This window comes from Moschus berezovskii, chromosome 6, assembly GCF_049115385.1.
Source record: "Moschus berezovskii isolate FMDL1 chromosome 6, NW_MosBer_1.0, whole genome shotgun sequence".
NCBI lineage: Eukaryota > Metazoa > Chordata > Mammalia > Artiodactyla > Moschidae > Moschus > Moschus berezovskii.
In genome coordinates, this window is record NC_142465.1 from 30109331 (window position 1) to 30129228 (window position 19898).

Sequence of the window (19898 nt, forward strand, 5' to 3'; positions counted from 1 at the left end):
TATAATGACAAACTGGTGGTGCTTGGCAGCAAGGGGTGAGGGGTGGGGCGGCAGGAAGGTTGGCAAAGGGATGGTGAGGTTCCTAGATGTTTTAAAAAAAATTCTGGCCAAGCCATGCAGTTTGTGGGATCTTAGTTCCCTGATCAGGGACTGAATCTGGGATCACAACAGTGAAAGCACTGAGTCATAACCACTGGACCATCAGGGAATTCCCTCCTAGAATTCTTAAGCAATAAGATAATACCACCAGCATGGTTCCCCTCCCTGCCTAATTTTTGTTTAGAAACACAGAAATGCATAGATCTACTGAGACAGAGATGCCTGAGTGAAGAGCCAGTCAGAAGGTCAGGATACTCTTATTTCACTCATTCCAGAGAAAAAAGCAGAGACAGGGAGACAGATAGACACAGAAGGAGAGAGGGACTATACAAGAGACTAGGGGTAGAGACGCATATGCATAGGCAGAGACAGTCAAAGACAGAGAGGGAGAGAATCTGGCACTAATGAAACCTCAGGAAGTAATGGACTTTGTTGAAGGGGATGATTAATTCAGTTTCCAAAGTCTTACAAGGGTAGGGGTGGTTTCTCATCTGTGGTTCAGAGGGTCACTACTCGCAGTTCCCTGAAGCTCCTGCTGCACCCTTTAAGTTTCTGTCTGTTGGCAGGAGAGCAGGGGAGGCTAGTGAAGGGGGTAGCACCCTTGTTCTCTCACCTCTTCCTCTTCTGGGATTCATTGGTCTCCACCTGCAGGGAGACTGCTTTCCTCTGGTCTCAGTCATGGCTGTGCTGGGGGATTCAGGGGGTGGGGATGGGAAGAATCTACAAGATAACTGACCTTATGGGGTTTCCAGTCGAATGACAATGTTATAGTCAGGACACAGAAACAGATCCATCCACAGGACAAGAACAAAGCTAGGAGTGGGACAGCTTTGGACATTAGTGTTGGGTTGGGAAGGTGGGAGTGAATGAACCGTTAGATGCAACCACAGAATTTGTCAAGAAAGGCGTCCTGGGCAGAGTATTCAGAGGTAGGACTGGGAAGGATGGAAGGTAATAGGGCTGGGTAGACAGCAGGGCCGAGGAGGGAGAGAAGTGAAATGGCAAAGCTGTGGAGACAGGGGCTTGGACAGTAATGAGGGATGAAAGAGTCTCAGAGTTATTACTAAGGAGTTTAGTTAGAGATGCCAGAAGTGCTTTCGTGGGTGATCTATATACAGTCCTTGGAGGGCTGCATAGGAGAGGTCTCTTATATCTGGAGCAGCAGGAGGGCTAGAAATAGTCTGTAGCCACTGTTAATACCCTCAGGTGAGTTAAGAGACTGCAGATAGTTGAAGCTTCTTGATTCACAATCCCTTTGGAAAAAGTGTATGAACTTTTGGAAAGGTGATGCCCTCTACAACTAGAGCCCAGGATCTTCAGGGTCCTTATAGAACTTAGCTTCTCACTTCTCAAGTCGTCTGGATTTAGCCCTGGTGTAAAGAATAAACTACAACCCCCAGAGTTACTTATTGCGAATTTAGCACACTTTCCGGGAATTTGAGTATTTCCGGCGGAAGTGGCCACAGCTATGCCAATCTCTTTCCCTAAACAAAGTGGACTACAACTCCCACAGTCCTCCGCGCCCGGCGGGCGGGGGGTGGGGTGGGAAAAGGAACCGGAAACCGGATGCGGCGCTGGACCAGGTGAGGAAGTAGGAGCCTGGGAACCTGGGGCGCTGGGGGGCGGGCTAGGGGCTCCCGGGCTAGCCGGAGGTGCCAGATGGGGAGTGGAAATGTCTGTGTTTCGGGGCCCCTGTTTCCGTCAGGGGCTCTCCCTGCGCAGAGAGAGCCGAGCCCATGGAACCGCCCCGGAGACCTGCTGAGACGAGGCTCTCCCGTCGGGCGGAGCCCGCGGGCGGACGTGGAGGTTTCTTGTGGATCCTTACTTGTCAGCCCCCTCGAACTAGGAGAAGAGATGAAGTGTTGTTTCTGAGTCCATGGTCTATTAGTATTATTATTATAATTATTGGTTTTAAAGATTTGCTGATTTCTATGTGGATTCCTGAAGTGCCCCCAAGGGACACGGGAGTGGACAGTGTCTTGGATTCCTTCTGCCCTTACTGTGTTTAATGCCAGAGAGCCTAGGTGGCCAGACTTATCGGTGGATCACCCTCCACTCGTGCTTAATGTGACACTGTAATTTATCAGTGATTTCAGAAATAGACATTTCTTGATCTCTGTCCGTGGGTGACTTTACATAGAACTTCCTGGTTTCTCCTTTGGGCTTCCATGGTTCAGGACAGTAAAGCTGAAATCACAGTATGTCACAGTGTATTACAGTTGTTTATCTGCCATGTCGCAGTCGTTTGTGAGTCGTTTATTCATTTTGGATCTTTACCACCAAAAGGCTACCATAATGCCTATCATGTAAGAGACTCATAAATATTGGGGGGGGGGGAAATGATTTAACAGCTGGTGGTAGGTTGGATGGGAATTTTTATTTTCATCTCATAGAGAAGACAGTTAAATGACTTGCTTAAGAGAACCTTAGAGATGAAACCGGGACTAGAATTAAGAGTCAGTTGACACACAGGCTGTAGCTCTTTCCTTCTGATCAGGCTTTGGAATTCTAGAACATTGAAAATAAGGTCTTGTCACTCTTCTGTGTATCCCTGGCCTTGCTGTCTTCAGGATGGGTCCCTAAAGATCAAAGGTAGGCTCAACCTTAAGACCTGAGAGAGATGCCAGACTTGGAGCAGACAGTCTGCTAATGTTGGGACTGTATGGGGAGATGCAAAGGAAGGACCCCGGAGACAACTGAGTTCTCCGCAGCTCCCTTCTCAGCCTTTGTTTGAGTCCAGCTGGCCCTGGGGAGCCACCTGGACAGATCAGTTAAACAGTTCTGAGAGCAGTCGAGGGAAGGATTTCCTAAATTTAACCCTGACTTTAAAAAATTTTATATTATATTGGGGCATAGTTAATTTTTTTTTTTCCTCTCTTTCCCACTTTCCCAAGGCTAGAGTCAGAGAACAGGTTGATGGATCAAGCTGTTGTGTCAACCTTGTGGTCCCATCTAGGGGAAGAGGTTACTCTTGACCTGCATATGGGGTTGAGAGGGAGAAGAACCATGATCCCTGCCCTGTGGGAGGCCCAGATGTGATGGAAACGTGCCCAGAGCCTGGAAAGCCCTCAGAAGCAAGCAGAGTGCAAAACGGGCAGCTGGGCCTTGAGTCAACTCAGGGTGTAGACGTGGAGAGGAGTCTGTCAGGAAAGGCTCTTTGGTAGAAGGTCGTTTTGTTTTTACTTAGTGGCTGCACTGTGCGCCTTGCAAGATCTCAGTTCCCTAATCAGGGATTGAACCCAGTCCACAGCCGGAATCCTAACCGCTAGGCCACCATGGAACTCCCAGAAGGTAGTTTTAAGCAGCATTGAAAAAAGATGAGATGGACACAGTTAAGTGGATAAAAACTGGGACCTTGGAGATGTGGAGGAAAATGAAACAGGGTTTCCTCTCTGATCTGCCTCAAGTCTCGTCTAGGAGGCAAGGTGTGAATTCATGAAGATGCCACTAACCATGGTGACATGCAGTGGTTCTCAGCCATCACCAACCATCGGAATCTCTTGAGGAAGCTTGTTTAAATATAGATTCCCAAGCCCCACTCCAGACCTACTTGGGTTGGGTAGGGCTGGGAAGCTACAGCAAATGCTGCGGTGTCCTGAAGAGGGACAGCTTTCCCAGAGGGAGAATTTGAGCTTCATCTGGAAGGGCAGGTATGACTCAAATGTGTGTGTGGGGGGGGTTGGGGCAGTCAGTCCTGCTTCAGTCAAGGAGTCTATGAAAAGTTGGCTTTGTGGAAATAGCATGTGTTAGGTTTCGGGAGTTTGGATAGGAAAGGCATTTTGCAAGTGTGAATGGAATGATCAGTTTGGGCCTCTGGCTTCACATGGGAGTGATGAGAAGGAAAATTGGAAGGAGTGGCCTTTGTGGGTCACAAAGCTAGCTGGGGTGCTCCCTCTGCCTCTTCCCCATTCCCTCTTTCTTGTCCTCTTCCGTTTCCCACTTTGCTCCTCCGACCACCGTTTACACATCTTATTCCATTTCTTATAGTGATATTTTTAAGTGTTGCTGTTAAGTTGCCCAGTCGTGTCCAATTCTTGTGACCCCATGGACTGTAGCCCAACAGGCTCCTCCATCCATGGGATTCTTCAGGCAAGAATACTGGAATGGGTTGCCATTTCCTCTTCCAAGGGATATTCCCGACCCAGGGGTTGAAACCATGTTTCCTGCGTTGCAGGCAGATTCTTTACCACTGAGCCACCTGGGTCGCCAGTATTTTTAACTGGATATTATTTTTCTTAGTATTTGGATGAGGAGACCTGAAGCTCTGGCCGTAGTTACATAGCTTGTAGGAGTCTAGTCTGAGTCTGCTAATTGTCTCACTCACCACTGAGGATTCTTGAACATGGGCAAAAGCTGGGTTGGGGTTGGGGCGGGGGTCTCGAATTAGCAGGGTGACTGATCAAACCGTCTCAGGCAAGATGGGTGTGGGTGGTGGAAAGCAAAGCCTTGTGTCAGATGGTTTGGTTCAGATTCCAGCTGTGTTACCTGCTGAGTGAGTGACCCTCAGTAAGTTGCTTCCTCTTGCTCAGCCTCAGTTTTCTCACCTGTAACATGGGAGCAGTAATGCCCACCTCACGCAGTTGTTATGTGCTTCGTTGAGGGGTACTGGCACAGAGCAGTTGCTCACCACCTGGAATCTATTGAAATCAGCTCTGTAATTAGTCTCTGCGCTGTGGCTGTGCACCTGCAGCCCATCCGTCAGCACGTTGGTTTCCAGAACACAGCCCATCCGGATGGGCTTGTTTTATTAAGGATGACAGTAAAAGTGCATAAAGTTTGCCATCTAAATACTCATTGAAAACCTTGGCATGGCCTAGGAACTAGTGACCCTAAATCTATGCCTGGTGGAAAGGGAGTTTGGAGTGGGGGATGACTGGTGGTTACGGGCTATGCTCACTGGGTGATTTATGAAGAAGAAGAGTACCTGAATCCAGGAGAGGAAAGGCCCTTCATTACCAGGAACTGGGATGAGTGAAGACCTGCCTAGAGGTTGAGAGCTAACTGACAGTCTCTTCTGAGCCCAGGAAATGGTAGTAAGGGCCCTGGTCAGCCTGGACCCCTCCCACTCGACAGCTGGAGCTCCTGGGGCCTCTGTCCATCTGTTTTCCAGGTGACAGTGGCATGGCTGTGCCCCAGCCTTTCCCATTGGGGCCCCACCTCCAGCCTGCAGGTGCCCTGATGGAGCCCCAGCCCTCCCCTCGAAGCCTGGCCGAGGGCTTCCTGCAGGAAGAGCTTCGGCTTAATGATGAGCTGAGGCAACTGCAGTTTTCCGAGCTCGTGGGCATCGTCTACAACCCTGTGGAGTACGCGTGGGAGCCACATCGCAGCTACGTGACCCGCTACTGCCAGGGCCCCAAGCAAGTGCTTTTCTTGGGCATGAACCCAGGACCCTTTGGCATGGCCCAGACAGGGGTAAAGAGCTTGGTTCCCCTGCGGGGTGGAGTGGGAGGGCCCAGGGTGGACGCTTGGCTGCATGAGCTGTGGAGGAGTATGTGCATGATGGTGGACACGTGTGGTGCGCCCCCCACCCCATCTTCATACCCTGGCTCCTGTGGTCTCAGACACTTTCCCGGCCACGCTGCCTGTAGTTAACCAAGCACATTAATGGTAGTTCCGTTTCCCTTGTGAGCGGTCCACTAATTGCCTCTGAGAGCCCTTCCTTCCGCCAGCCCCATCCTTACCTTGCCTTGCCGGATCTCCCCTCTCCCTGGAGTGTTGTTGGGGTCAGGAGAGGGATCAGGGCTCCTCAGGGGAGACTGGTTGACAGGGGTGGTCAGGGAAGAGAGGCAGGGCATTCTGGCAGCCCAGGTTCTGTTTCTTACTCGAGGAGAGGTTGGAACAGAGCAAGCCGCAGGGCCTGCCTGCTTCCCTCTCAGACCTCCGGATGAGTGACTGCCCCTCCATGGGGGTGCTCGGCAGATGGGGGAGGGGAAGAGGCTTCAGGGCAGGAGGCTCAATCGCTTTTATTGACCCCAACTGGGGGCTGAAAGGTGATCAATGATGATCAATGGAAATGACAGTCCAAGGCTTGGGGCTGAGAGGGCACCCAGGGAGCAGCGGTCAGCCCTGTCCTTATGTCTCCTCTCACCCTGGCTGCCTTTCTGTCCCAGGCTATCTGTCTGTCCCCCCCATTACCCGTCATTCCCTATGTCGGGCCAGATATCCCCCCATGTTTATTGTGCCTGGTCCCAAAGGTTAGTTGGGATAGAGGCAAACAAATAGATTCTTATGGACCATAGACCACATAAAAAACTGGTTAAACATGGACAGGCTCAGACAAGAACCAGGAATCCTAGTTTCCAGCCTTGGGGTGGGGGCAATGGGAGACAGATCCTTCTGGAAGGGGGAAGGGGGTTGCTGGGTCCAGACCCCAGGCGTCAGCTCTCCAGTTCGAAGCCCTCGTGTGTCTCTCCTCCTCACAGGTGCCCTTTGGGGAAGTGAGTGTAGTCCGGGACTGGCTGGGCCTTGGGGGGCCTGTGCGGACCCCTCCCCAGGAGCACCCCAAGCGACCAGTGCTGGGACTGGAGTGCCCTCAGTCCGAGGTGAGCGGCGCCCGATTCTGGGGCTTCTTCCGGAGCCTCTGTGGACAGCCCGAGGTCTTCTTCCGTCACTGTTTCGTCCACAACCTGTGTCCGCTGCTCCTGCTGGCTCCCAGTGGGCGCAACATCACCCCCGCCGAGCTGCCAGCCAAGCAGCGCGAGCAGCTCCTGGGGGTGTGTGCTGCGGCCCTGTGCCGGCAGGTACAGCTGCTGGGGGTGCGGCTGGTGGTGGGCGTGGGCCGCCTGGCCGAGCAGCGGGCACGGCGGGCTCTGGCTGGATTGATGCCCGAGGTCCAGGTGGAGGGGCTCCTGCACCCCTCCCCTCGCAGTCCACAGGCCAACAAGGGCTGGGAGGCGGTGGCCAAGGAGAGACTGAACGAGCTGGGCCTGCTGCCGCTGTTGACCAGTTGAGCACCCCTGCGGCTGGCACAGGACATGTTCAAGGCCTCTGGGTCCTTCTGGGCCAGCGGATGACCACACACCTCTTGGACTGGAGCCACAAGGTTCTCCTGGGCTCCCCAGTTTGGGGACCTGCCGTTTTGACAGTGCTCCTGCTTGCCCTCCTGATTCCCGCTCACTTTCCTTCCTTCCATCTGTGGTACCCAGCTCCACAGAGAGCCAATATCTGTGAGCTGCTCTACCTCACTGCTGCCCTGGAGCCTCTGTTCTGCAGAGAGAGACCCCAACAGTGACTTCTGAGGTCCTATTTGCTGTTTTAGAGAAAAGATCCCACCAGGATCCCCACCTGTCCTCCTAGAACGGCTCCCTGCAGCTCACCCGTCTCCCCACAGGGACTGGGACAAAGCATGGGTCGTGGCTGCTAAAAGTGAACTTCTGATGAGAGGCTGAGGTGGCTCAGGGGGAGTTCAGTGTGGCAGCATGGGAAAGGCCAGAAGACCTGGATTTCCATCCCAGCCCTGAGACTTGTGAACTTTGTGATTGTGGACAAGCAGATTGACTTCTCCAAGGCTCAGGATCCTTCCTCATCTATGAAATGGGGTCCCTGCCTCACCGGGCCGGCGTAGGAATTAACTGAGATAACACTTAAAAGTGCCTTGCACAGTGCCTGGCACGTGGGTGCTCACTACATGTTTTCTGACTTGTCTGCCTCCTGGTTGGGGAAGCACTACACTACACAGGAAGCTCCTCTGCCCTGAAGACCAGGGTGAGGGGAGGGGTCGGGGTCTGGGTCTGGGCCTCCACCCATATCCTGAGTGACAGGCAGGGTCTTCCCCTGCCAGAGATGGACCAATGACTTTATGGAAAACCCAGCCTGTGATTTTTCAGGCTAAGCATTAAAAGCTCCTAAACCCTTTTGTGTTGGCCCTTTTTTCCATGTCAGGGGTGGAAGGTGGTCGTTTATATTTTCCCTTTCACCTCTTCCTGTTTGCAAAAGGTTCTCTTGGGTGGCTGGGTAACAGTATGAAGCCTCTAATTACCTTGCCAGAGCTGCAGGATCTCTGTTAGAGGCCTGTAGAGTGGTTTGTTTGCTATTTGGGGCACTTTGATGGGTGGATGGGAGCCTGGTGTCTCCAGCTAGCTCATTTCTTAGCTCTGCTGCACGTCTGCCCCTGTAGTAAGGGCTGGGAAAGTGAATCCAGTCAGGAGTAGAGGCCACCTTAACAAGGAACACATGACTGAACTCTAGCTCCTGGCATAGACCATCTCCAGACCTCAAAATAAGATTTTTAATATGTGTCCTCCCCATTATATAATAAATAAACTGAGTGGCCTCCATTCTTGGTTGTTGAGAGGGAGCTTCTAGGTCCTCGGCATTTCCCCAGTTCTGGGAGTTTTGTCATTCGTGGTGGGACCCTCAGACTACACAGGAGCTTTTGCTGAAATTTGACTCAGGAGGGCTGACCATGCCCAAAAGACCAACCATGTGATCAGAGGGTGGGGACTTCAAGCCAGGTGATAGCAGCCTGACCCCCAGGGAGGGGAGGCAGGGCTGGAGATTGAACTCAACCACGTGGTTAATGATTTCAATCAGTTCTGCCTTCATAATGAAACATTATGGACACGGAGACTTTGGTGAACTTCCTGACTGGTGAACACGTGGATATGTCAGGAGAGTGGTGTGTCCTGATTCCAAGGGAGAAGGGACATGAAATCACTTTGGAACCCTCCCAGATCTTGCATTATGTGTCTTCATTTGGCTCATCCTGATTTGTATCCTTTGTAATAAAACTGTAATAATATGTGGGGTGCTTTCCTGAGTTCTGTGTCATTTTAGCAAATTATTGAACCTGAGGGGAGTGTAGGAACCCCGCATTCGTAGCCAGTTAGCAGTGCAGGTGACCTGAGGACCCCTGAACCTGAAGTTGGCATCTGCGGTGAAGGCAGTCTTGTTGGGTGCTTTGCCCTTAAACCTGAGGGGTCTCGGCTAACTGCAGGTGGTTGGCATCAGAATTACAGGAGGTCTCAGTTTCAATTCTTGGTCAGGGACTAGACCCCACATGCTGCAACTAAGACCCAGCACAGCCATATTAATATTTTAAAAAATAGCTACAATTTTGTGCCCCCATGCGCCTTAGACTCCTTTCCTCTTTCTCGTCAGTGCAATGGTGCCACGCAGTTATTGCCCCACATTGCAGAGCACTGGGTCAGGCACTGAAGTAATTGCATGGAGGTCGAAGCCATTGTTCCCTTGTATATTTAGCTAGGGTAGTCAGGGAGAGCTCTTTGGAGGAGGTGGCATTTCAGGTGGCTTTAGAGACTGAGACAGTTTTGGAGAGCTTGGAGAAGAGCACTCTTCGGTTCATGGGCTGGGAAATAGATTAATACTGACTTGGCCCAGCTGGGAGGACAAGTAGAAGAGTAAGTTGGGGCCAGCTTGTGAAAGGTCTTGAATGCTAGACTAATCTTTGAGAATTTGCAGTCCAGTGAAGGAAGTGAGACGCATAGAACAAACAGATGGCGGAGGGAGGGGCCGGCCAGTACAGGAGGCAGTGTAGGTGCGGTGGGGTCAGGAATGGGAGGGAGGGAAGATGTCTGGGGCCATAGAGCTGGTAAGTGCGAAAGCCTAGCACTGGGCTGAGAACCGTGAGGTGGCAGGGGTAGGGTTGGGCAGTGTGTAAAGGCCCTTGAATAGCAGTGACCAAGATGATGACTTGAAGACTTAGGTGTGGCAGAGTCACTGCTGGATCTGGCTTCTGGTGGTGTTGCCCTCAATTCTAGGGGTGCATCTTTTTAGGGAGGGGCTGAATAGGTCCCTGGGCCTCCCTTTTCCCAAGGGCACCATGTTAGTCTGCTAGGGCTGCCATAACAAAATACCACAGACTGGGAGACTTAATTTATTTTCTTACAGTGTTGGAGACTGGAAGTCCAAGATGCAGACGTCAGCAGATTTGGTTTCTCCTGAGACCTCTCTCCTGGGCGTGCCTCCTCGCTGTGTCCTCCTGTGATCTTTTCTCTGTCGCACTTCCCTGATATATCTCTTCTTAGAAGGGACACCTGTCACATTGGATGAAGGTCCCACCCACCCTTATGACCTCACTTAATTGCCTCTTTAAGGCTCTATCTCCAGATAGCTCTCCAAGTCACTTGGGGATTAGGGCTTCAACATGGGAATTGGGGGAGTCACAATTCAGTCCATAACAGACACCTGAAACATCACTGCTTTTTCTTCCCCGACTCACGTCAACCACTAATAAATGGGTCCTCATTGCCTTTCCTCCACTCTGGGGATGGAGGCTGGTGTGGTGGTTTAGCTGGCTGATGAGCCTTAACCCACCAGACTGGCACCTACTCTCCATCCATTCTAGAGCAGGTTCCGTTCTGTTTGTTCTGTTCCGTCGCTCAGTCGTGTCCGACTCTTTGCGACCCCATGGACTGTAGCCTACTAGGCTTCTCCGTCCATGGGATTCTCCAGGCAAGAATACTGGAGTGGGTTACCGTTTCCTTCCCCAGGCGATATTCCCGACCCAGGGATCGAACCTGGGTCTCCCGCATTGGAGGCAGACGCTTTAACCTCTGAGCCACCAGGGAAGCCCCTAGAGCAGGTTCTTCAGTACAAATCGGAGTGTCCTTAGGGAGGGGAATCTCATTATTTTCTCCTGGGCCAAAGGGAATGGTGATGTCAGCTGCTACAAAACAATATTGTCGGGGAGTTCCCTGGTAGTCCAGTGGTTAGCACTTGGCGTTTTCACTGCTGGGGCCTGGGTTCGATTCCTGGCCAGGGAACTAAGATCCTACAAACTGCATGGTGCAGTCAAAAATAAAAAAAACAATGTTGTGAAAAGTATTTTAAAGCCAAATTGAAGTGATGTGAGATCATCAAGAGTTCTGCAGTCTGATACGCTGGCCACTAGCCATGTATGGCTGTTTAATTAAAATGAAGCAAAGTGAAAAATTCAACTCTTCATTTACTTGCCATATTGCAGGTGCTTAAGAGCCACACATGGCTAGAGGCTACTGACTAGATGATGCAGACGCAGAACTTTCCATCATCGTGCAAAGTTCTATTGGATAGAACTGTGAATCAGTTCACATGTAGAGGTGTTAAAAAAGGAAAGTGTCCCAGCTCCACTTTAGAGATGTTGGTTAGGGGGGTCTGAAGTACAGCCTCATATCTGTTTTTCTGTTTGTGCTGTGGACATGCAGCCAAGGTGAAGACAGGATCGCACTTGGTGTCCTGGAGGCAAGAAGAGGGTCTCATATTCCTTTCATCATATATAACCCTACTCCTGGGGCACAGGAGGTGTCCAGGATGAATGTACAAGCCGTGCTCAAATCTGGGTTTGGAGGTCTACCCCAGAGTGTCCATCCATTAACGTAAGTGTTCAGAGTTTGTTGTTTGTTGCCCGGTGATGGTGATCCAGTTCTGGTTCAGAGGAGTAACTCGGTCTTCCAAGCCCCACCCCAGCATGTGTGCATGCGCACACACATGCGCACAAGTGCACACATTCACCTGGACAGAAACCAAACTGCGCTTCGGGGTAGCGGTGCTTCTGAGACTCTGCAGGATGCAGTGTGTTGGGAGAAAAGAGACTTTTCCTCTTTTTTTTTTTCTCCCTTACCGAAACAGGATGGCTTAAAGGAAGATTGGGTCGTGTCTGACTGCTGTGTGGTCCTTCACTTTCAAAGTTTGACATTTATTAATGTCCGCCGTGTGCCTTTCCCTACACTAGGTACCGCAGGGGGTGACAGAGGTGGATTAGATGGTTCTTTGCCCTCACGTTGCTCACTGTCGGACTCTAGGAGATACAAGCATATAATTATAGTGTAAATAAAGGGGGAAAGGTGTTGTGAGCAAGTTCTAAACACAGCACCCTGGGCGCATGGAATGAGGTAGGGATCAGCTCTCCATGTGGGCAAGAGGTTGTGTGCCAGTGGGATAGGGTCGTGACTCCATGTGGGCAAGAGGTTGTGTGCCAGTGGGATAGGGTCGTGACTGGGGAGTTCTCTCATCACCTGCCGGGTTTTGCCACCTCCATGGAGTACGTGTTTGAAAAAGGGGACCATGGTGTCTGATTGCCCCAAGAATTCCCAGCCCCACCTTCAAGGATGAGCTCCGGGCCAGGGTTGGCTGGAACCAGGGGTTGGGATTGGCTCTATGGGAGATGGGAAAGGGGGCTTCCTTTTTCATCTCTTGTTCCATGAATCTCGATGGAAAACAGCAGTAGGTGTTTTAGGGGGTGTCCAGGTGCTAAAACAAAGAAGGTCAGAAACAGCCTGGGCAAACACTGGGCAAAGATGAGTGGAATGGAGGGGAGGAAGAGAGACTAAGGCCCCGACCAGCCTAGGTTTTAATTCTCTGAATATTCCTCTTTAGGAGGATGTAGGCCAGCAGTTTTCTGTTTTTTCCTAATGCCCCAAAGAAGGAAATACTTTCAACTGGAGCGTGAGACATTGACGATAGACACATGGATTAACTTCCCAGGTATGACCATCAGTTGATACAGAAATAAATTGCTTTGGGGGAGGCTAAATTGCTTTCTTCTTCAGAGGTCTTAATGCCAAGCCTGGCCTAGCCCAAGCTTACCGGTCAAGGTTGAGTTATAATGTATTTAATGTATTTGGGGAAATTTTCTCTCCCCCTTTTTCTCTCTCCTTATCTTGGTCCTCGTTCTGTCAAAAACAAAACAACCGCAGTGGGATTTTCCTGTACATCTTCTTGCCTGTTCTTCTGACCCTAATTCCTTCTTGAGGATCTCAGTCTGATGTCAGTCTCTAGGCCCGGTTGGCAGAGGGAGTGGCTGAGAGCCCAGAATAGTCCTCCGTGGTGGCCTGCGCCAAGTCAGCTTGTCATTTCCATTTTCATTAATTGAAGCAACTTGACCCGGATCATTTCAGGCCAGCAATTTCTGGGGAGTGTGTGGGGGACATGCCTCAGCGGGTCATTCTGTCCTTCCATCTACCCTGATAGTGCTGACTCCTAGTCCTGGCTGCAGAATGTGTCTCTTATTGCAGTTGATCAGGGAGAAGCCCAGTCTCACCGCTTGGGATCTTGAACTTTCTGTCTTCTGAGGAAGGCCTTTCCAGTGTTCACCTGTTGTGATTTTGATTCAGTTTTGTTTGTTCAGTTTTAAGAAACTTGATGACTGATGCAATTGCCTCTCAGAACCTCATCTGATGATTCTTTCTGCTGTCAACTGGGAGAGGAACAAGATGTCTTTGAAGGAAAGCCTTGCCTTCCAGCACCAGAAAGGCATCACCAATGAGTGAGCTACTGGGGTGTGATGGCTGCTCTGAGAGTGAATGTGTGTTTTATTCCTTACCTGGCTTTGTTGTGTTCAGTAGCTAAGTCATGTTGGGCTCTTTGTGACCCCATGGACTGCAGCACAGCAGGCTTCCTTGTCCTTCACTATCCCAGAGTTTGCTCAAACTCATGTGCATCGAGTCGGTGATACCATCCAACCATCTCATCCTCTGTCGCTTTCTTCTCCTCCTGCCCTCAGTCTTTCCCAGCATCAGGGTCTTTTCCAGTGAGTGAGTCAGCTCTTTGCATCAGGTGGTCACAGTATTGGAGCTTCAGCTTCAGCATCAGTCCTTCCAGTGGATGTTCAGGCTTTAGGAAGGTCTATGAGAGTTCACACACTGAGTTAGCATGGTCTTGCCCCTTGTACGGTGGTGTCACTGTGTCACAACCATTCCAAGGGGCAGGGTGATCTGTTCCCTGTAGAGTGTGGGTCTCCGGTTTATCACATGGACTTGTGTACCTGTGTCATCCATGGGGATCTTTTTGTCTCTGCATTTTGAAAAATCTCCCAGATGGACACTCGTGCGGTTCACTGTGACCCATTTTGGTCCCTGTGTGTCTGGAGTATTTTTGTGTAGCCCCTGCGTTTTCACGCATCTTCAGAGGACTTGTGTCTTTCTGAGTGTCCTCTGGCTCCGTTTGGGAGGAGGGAACAGAAGAAGGAGCCCAGACGCGGAGGGGAGTCGTCGGGGTGGTGGAGCGGGTAGGAAGGGGGTGCGCTGCAATCTGTGACTCGGAAAACAGATTTGTGGAGGAGGCAGCCGCCCGGGCGCGCGGCGCGTGCGGGGAGGGGGCGGGGGGCGCTCTGGCCCCCAGCTCCTCCGCAATCCAATTAAATAACATTTAAATGCATAACCAGCCCGCGCGGCGATGAGGCTGGAGATTGGAGCGGGCGCGGCGGCGGGCCGCGCGGGCGGCGTTTTGTGGAGCTCAGCGATTCTGGCGGCAATTTCCCCGCTCGGCGCGGCTTTTACGAGCCGGCTCACGGCGCCCGCGCCCGCTCCGCTGCGCCCGCCCCGCGCCCGCCGCTTCCAACCACTCCCGCCTCGGCTCTTTTTTGTCCCTCGCCTTCTTTGCAGCCTTCTGGTCTGTCCGTGCCCCTCTCCATCTCTTTGGGTAGTCTCGGCCGCCGTCCCTCGCATCCGGGCGGGCTTGGTCTCTCAGTCTCTTTTCTCTGGCGCGTCTCTCTGTCCGTCCGTCTGTCTCTGGGGAAGGTGAGACTGTCTCCCTGTCTCCAGCTCCCGCCATCTGTCAGCTCTCGCTTCTCTCCTCTTTTCTGCCCCGGAGTGTGACCCCCGTTTTCAGGCCGATGCTCTCTTGGTTCCCTCTGGATCACCGTCTCAGCACCGCTTCTGTATCTCTTGTTTCCTTGCCTCTGTGGTAGCCTCCCCCCCCCCCAGCCACTCTGAGGCCCCCCACACTGGAGGCAGGCTGAGGAGTGGCCACACCGGTCTTCACTCCTCAGCCTGCCTCCAGTGTGTGCCATGGAGGGCCTGATGCTTGGGAGCAGCAAGGTAGGGCTGAGGAGCAAAAGAAAGCCCAGACTGAGAAGCGGGGAAGGGTGATGGACTTCCCCGCTGGACAGTGGTGAAGATGAGGTTCCTGCATGAATGACTGGAGGAGACCAGTTCTTCCCCACTGGTCCCCTGGAGCCAAGCAGAGAGGGTCCTCTTATTCAGTGTCACAGGAGTGAGGTGTTTCCTGTTCAGGAGGCCCATGGAGTCCTGGAGGGATGTGCGCTTGAGGCTCTCAGAGGTTGGGAGGGAGAGTGGGGCCCTTCCTAAGGAACTATGATGGAGCAAGCCCCTCATGAGGAGGAAGACAGAGAAAGCAAGATGACCCGTTTTGTTTCTTATGTGTGACCAGACTCCATTGGCACCTCCTCTTCCTCCACATTCCCTGTGTCATCCCTGCTCAGACCCCTCAGCATATGGAGCCTGCCGTTTACCAGATGCTATGGGCCCATGCAGATTTCTGGGGGAAGAGCATTCCGACAAAGAGAACAGCAAGGGCAAAGGCCCTGATGTGAGCGTGTCTGCTGTTGGAGGAACAGCAATGAGGCTGACACAGCTGGAGAGAGAGAGTAAGGGAGAGGCTGGATGGCGGGTCTGAGAGGTAATGGGGACCTGATCCCATGGGGATGAATAAGTCACCCTGAGGCTTTGGCTTTAGCGCTGAGTAAGATGGAGAGTCACTGGAGGGTTTCGAGCAGGCGAGTGACATGACCTACCTTGTATTGTTATAGAAGATGCTTACTGTTGTGTTGAGATTCAATTGAGAAAGCAAGGGCAGAAGTGCGGGGACCAGGCAGGAGCCCATTGCAGTACCAGGTAAGAGACAACAGTGGCCTGGACTAGGGAGGTGGCAGTGGTGATGACAAATGGTCACATTTTGAATATACTTTGCAGAGAGCCCAGGAATCTGTGGATCGACCTGGTGGAGGGTGTGAGGGAAGGAGTGGAGTCAGGATGAGACCAAGGGGTTTGGCCTGAGTGACCAGAACCACTGGAGTTGCCATGAGCTGACTTGGGGAATACTGCAGGAGGAAGCTGGTTTGGGGGAGGCGTCAGTCTTTGACATGTTAGAGTTTTAAAAAATATTTATTTGGGGGCTTTGGGTCTTAGTTATGGCACACAGGATCTTTGTTGCAGCACGTGGGATCTTTCATTGCACCGGTTCCGGAGCTTACTTACCCAACTAGGTGCAGGATCTTAGTTCCCTCACTAGGGATCGAACCCACATCCTCTGTATTAGAAGACAGAATCTTAACCACTGGACCACCAGGGAAGTCCTTTAACATGGTGAGTTTGGAATGCCTATTAAGCAACCAAATAGAAGTGTATGATAGGCCAAGTGACATACAGATCTGGGTTTGGTGTGAAGTCCAGGCTGGAGATAAAAATTTGGGTCCTCAATGACATTAAGATCCCTAAGGGGTGAGAACAGAAAGAATAAAGGACATCCAGTGACTGAGTCTAAGCACTTCAATACTGAGAAGTTGTGGAGTTGTAGAAACTCCCCCCAAATGCTGAGACATCACAGCAAAGAAAATTTGGGCGTGAGATGTGGGGGGCTCCTGGCTGGATCATTCTTCACTCCCAGCCACTCTGGGAGTGGGCAGACCCTCACTGACCCACATCTAGATGATGCTGACCCACTCTCTGGGCCTCAGCTTCAATCCCTCCAGACTGCCCATTTCATACTACCTCTGCTCAAGAACCTACAGTGCCTCCCGAAGTTTAGCATCCTAATTTTAGAGTCAAGGAAAGAGGATTGGGGCAAAAAAGGACCTGAAAATCCGAGGCCCTGAGAGACAGTGACTTGCCCAAGGTCCCTCAGGCAGTAGGTGGACAGGGTTCCCAAGACACATTGAGTGCTCTTTATACCACCCTATCCTGCCTTTTGAGATCCAACCAGTCCATTCTAAAGGAGATCAGTCCTGGGTGTTCATTGGAAGGACTGATGCTAAAGCTGAAACTCCAATACTTTGGCCACCTCATGCGAAGAGTTGACTCACTGGAAAAGACTGATGCTGGGAGGGATTGGGGGCAGGAGGAGAAGGGGATGACAGAGAATGAGATGACTGGATGGCATCATCGACTCGATGGACATGAGTTTGAGTGAACTCCGGGAGTTGGTGATGGACAGGGAGGCCTGGCGTGCTGTGATTCATGGGGTCTCAAAGAGTCGGACACGACTGAGTGACTGAACTGAACTGATCCTGCCTTTTGGGTCACTTCTCAATAAGCAACAAATGTTTACGGAATCCCTGATTAAACCCACCATGTGCAGAATAGCAAGGAAGGACCCTAGGGGACACAGATGATACTATTCTTGCCCTCAAGAAACTTGAACTAAGGACCCCTGAATGGTTTCCCGCTTCTTTTCCCATCTCTTCACTCTCATTCCTTATGGCTTCCCAACATGGACTCTCTTCTCCCCAGTTGAGGTCCTAGGTCTTTCCTTCCCGCCAAAGCTTGCTCCAACCCTTTCTTCCAGAACCTTCCCCTGATCACCTTGGATTACGCTAATCTAGCAGGTAGCTTCGGTCCCAGACCCAGGAGTCAGTCATCTTCATTAACTCTCTTTCCCTCACCTCTCATCCTCAATCTGTATGCAAGTTCTGTCAGCCTTATCATCCAGATATACCCCAAATCTGACCACATCTCGCAATCTCCTCTTGTACAGCCCTAGCCAAGACATGGTCTTGCCTGCACTGCTGAACACAGCAGCTCCCCAGCTGGCCTCCCTACAGTTCATTCTCCGCGCCCTGGTCCCTTTCATCTGAAGCCCCCCACCCCCACCCTGTCTCCTGCGTCTGTGTGCTTCTTGCTATCCCTACGCCCCTCAAATCCCCCGGCCAGGGCCACTTTCCTCTGGGTGTGACCTATCTCCTCTTCTCTAAGCCCGCAGAGTGGGGGGGTGCTGGAGGGCTGAAGCTGTCCTCCATTCCTGGGGGCATTGAGTACTCCTGTTGTGGGAGGCCATCTGCCTGGAGGTGGGGTAGGGCACGTCCTGAAGGGGAAGCTCAGGAAGTAAGACCGAGTGTGTCTCTGGAATGACCAGCGAGGGTAGTTCTGAGAGTCTGTTGTGGACTCACTTTTCCTCATTTCTGTCTTCCGTTTCTGCCAGCTCAGCTTTCTCCCTTGTTCTCATTGCTGCTTCCTTTCCATCTCACTGACTGATCCTCTGTTTTGAGAGGTAGGAGGGATCCCTTACCAGTGTCAGGGTCTCGAGAGTCTCCAGTCAAATGCCCCCTCCTTGTTCCTACCCAACCCACCGCCCACCCCTCCCACCTCCGTCTCTCCCTCCCTCCTCCCCCCACACCAGGAGCTGACCTCACCCTCTCCAGCCTGTGCACCCAGAGCTGAATCAGTCACCATGTCCTCCCCCAGTGCCTAGCACAGCACTCTGCACCCAGTAGGTGCTTATTAAATATTTATTGAAAGGATAAATGAATGAATGAATGACTGTCTGAGGCATTCAGCCTCCCTGTTGGGCCCTGAGCCTAGCTTTTCTGGTTCCTTAAACGAGTTCTTTCAAACTTTAATGTGGATGCAAACCACCCGGGGATCTTGTTAAACTGGAGGGCTGGATTGGCCTGGGCCAGCTGGGGCCTGAGAGTTTGCATTTCTAGCACGTTTTCAGGGATGCTGATGCTGCAGGTTCTCGGATCACTTTTTTTTTTTTTAAAGATCTTTTTAAAATCTAGACCATTTTTTAAAGTCTTTATTGAATTTATTACAATAATGCTTTCGGTTTTTTGGCCACAAGCTATGTAGGATGTTAGCTCCCTGACCAGGGATTGAACTCCCACCCCTTGCAATGGAAGGCGAATTCTTAACCACTGGACCACCAGGGAAGCCCCACCTTGGGTCACATTTTGAGAAGCAAAGCTCTAAGAGGAGGTGTCTCTCAGGCAGAAGGATGCCCCTGCATAATGAAAAGGAGAATTATAATGATTGAGAGAAACTGAGAGAAAGAGAGAGGAGTCAGAGGAAGAAAGGAAGCCCACCACCACCATTGGTCTAACGGCCCCTAGAGACCCTCAGAAGTACCATTCCCAACAGCTGCGGGAAGCCTAGAAGCACCTGCAGTGTCTTCCTCAGCAGCAGCCTCGTTTCCCCAGGGTCCAGCCCCAATGGGGTAAAAGTGCTCTGGAGACACCTGCCACCTCTGCGTCACAGATTGCCCACTTAGTTCTGAGACCGCTGGGAGTCCCAGAATAGGTTTGGAGTCTTCACCCAATTCCATGAACATTCCCAAACTGCCTCTCAGTACACAAGTGAACGAGTGAAGGATGGCCAGGAAGTTGGTCTTGTGAAAAGGGAGACAGTAAGCATGAATGAAAGGTGGGTTTGCATATGGCTTTGGAGGAGGATGGGGAGAACTTTGGTGAGCATATGGGAGCCCCGGGAAGTGGTAGAGAGGGCATTCCAGGCAATCTGGCCTGGAAGCAGGATGGTTCAGAGCATGCTTCTTGACGCATAAGGGGATCAGCAGCTGGGGAGGGGAGGGTGATGGAAGAAGGGGAAATTAGAGGAGCTCAGTACGGGTCTGTGTTAAGGAGGTCTGTAGATGTCAGTGTGAGGAATCAGTGCTTTGGCATGAAGGCAGATTTATTCTGTATGCCTTAGGGAGCCATGGAAGGGAGGTCCAAGTATTGGAAGGGGTGCTTGGAGGAAAGGCTTTGCCACCTATTGGTTTGCCTGGCCTACCGGGGAGGGACCCATCTCTGTGAGTTGTCTTGTCCATCTCTGTACTCACTGGAGGCTTGGTCAGGCTCTGGAGTTGACAGAGTAATGCCTGGGTTTGGGGGTGTTGTTGATTCTTTTCCCCCCACTGTGGGAAAGAGCAGATTTTGTTATGTGGGAAGTTTTATGATCTTCTGTCCTAACTCCAGGTTCTTTCACCCAGGAGTCCCTGATGAAGACAAACCGCTTCAAGAAAGAGAGGGAGGGGGAAAAGGAGGCCAGTTTTTCATGGCAGCTGAGTGGATGGAGCATGGCTTGATCTGAGCTGGTGAGTGCTTGGACACACTTACCTGCCTAGGATTG

The 19898-nt window shown here is 51.6% G+C and overlaps 1 protein-coding gene across 5 annotated transcripts; it reads left to right on the forward strand.

The window, feature by feature from the left end:
- Positions 1–1658: 1658 nt before the first annotated feature.
- SMUG1 (single-strand-selective monofunctional uracil-DNA glycosylase 1) lies at positions 1659–7953 on the forward strand. Of its 5 annotated transcripts, none has more exons than XM_055394693.2 (3): positions 1659–1682; positions 5210–5511; positions 6522–7953. In XM_055394693.2, the coding sequence occupies exons 2-3, from the start codon at positions 5221–5223 to the stop codon at positions 7047–7049; spliced, it is 819 nt and encodes a 272-aa protein (XP_055250668.2). In that variant the 5' UTR covers positions 1659–1682; positions 5210–5220; the 3' UTR covers positions 7050–7953. The 5 variants fall into 5 exon arrangements, with proteins under 5 accessions (XP_055250668.2, XP_055250667.2, XP_055250664.2 ...); XM_055394692.2 differs by having other exon boundaries at positions 1663–1682; positions 3507–5511; XM_055394689.2 differs by lacking the exon at positions 1659–1682 and adding an exon at positions 1689–3749.
- The last annotated feature ends 11945 nt before the right edge of the window (positions 7954–19898 follow it).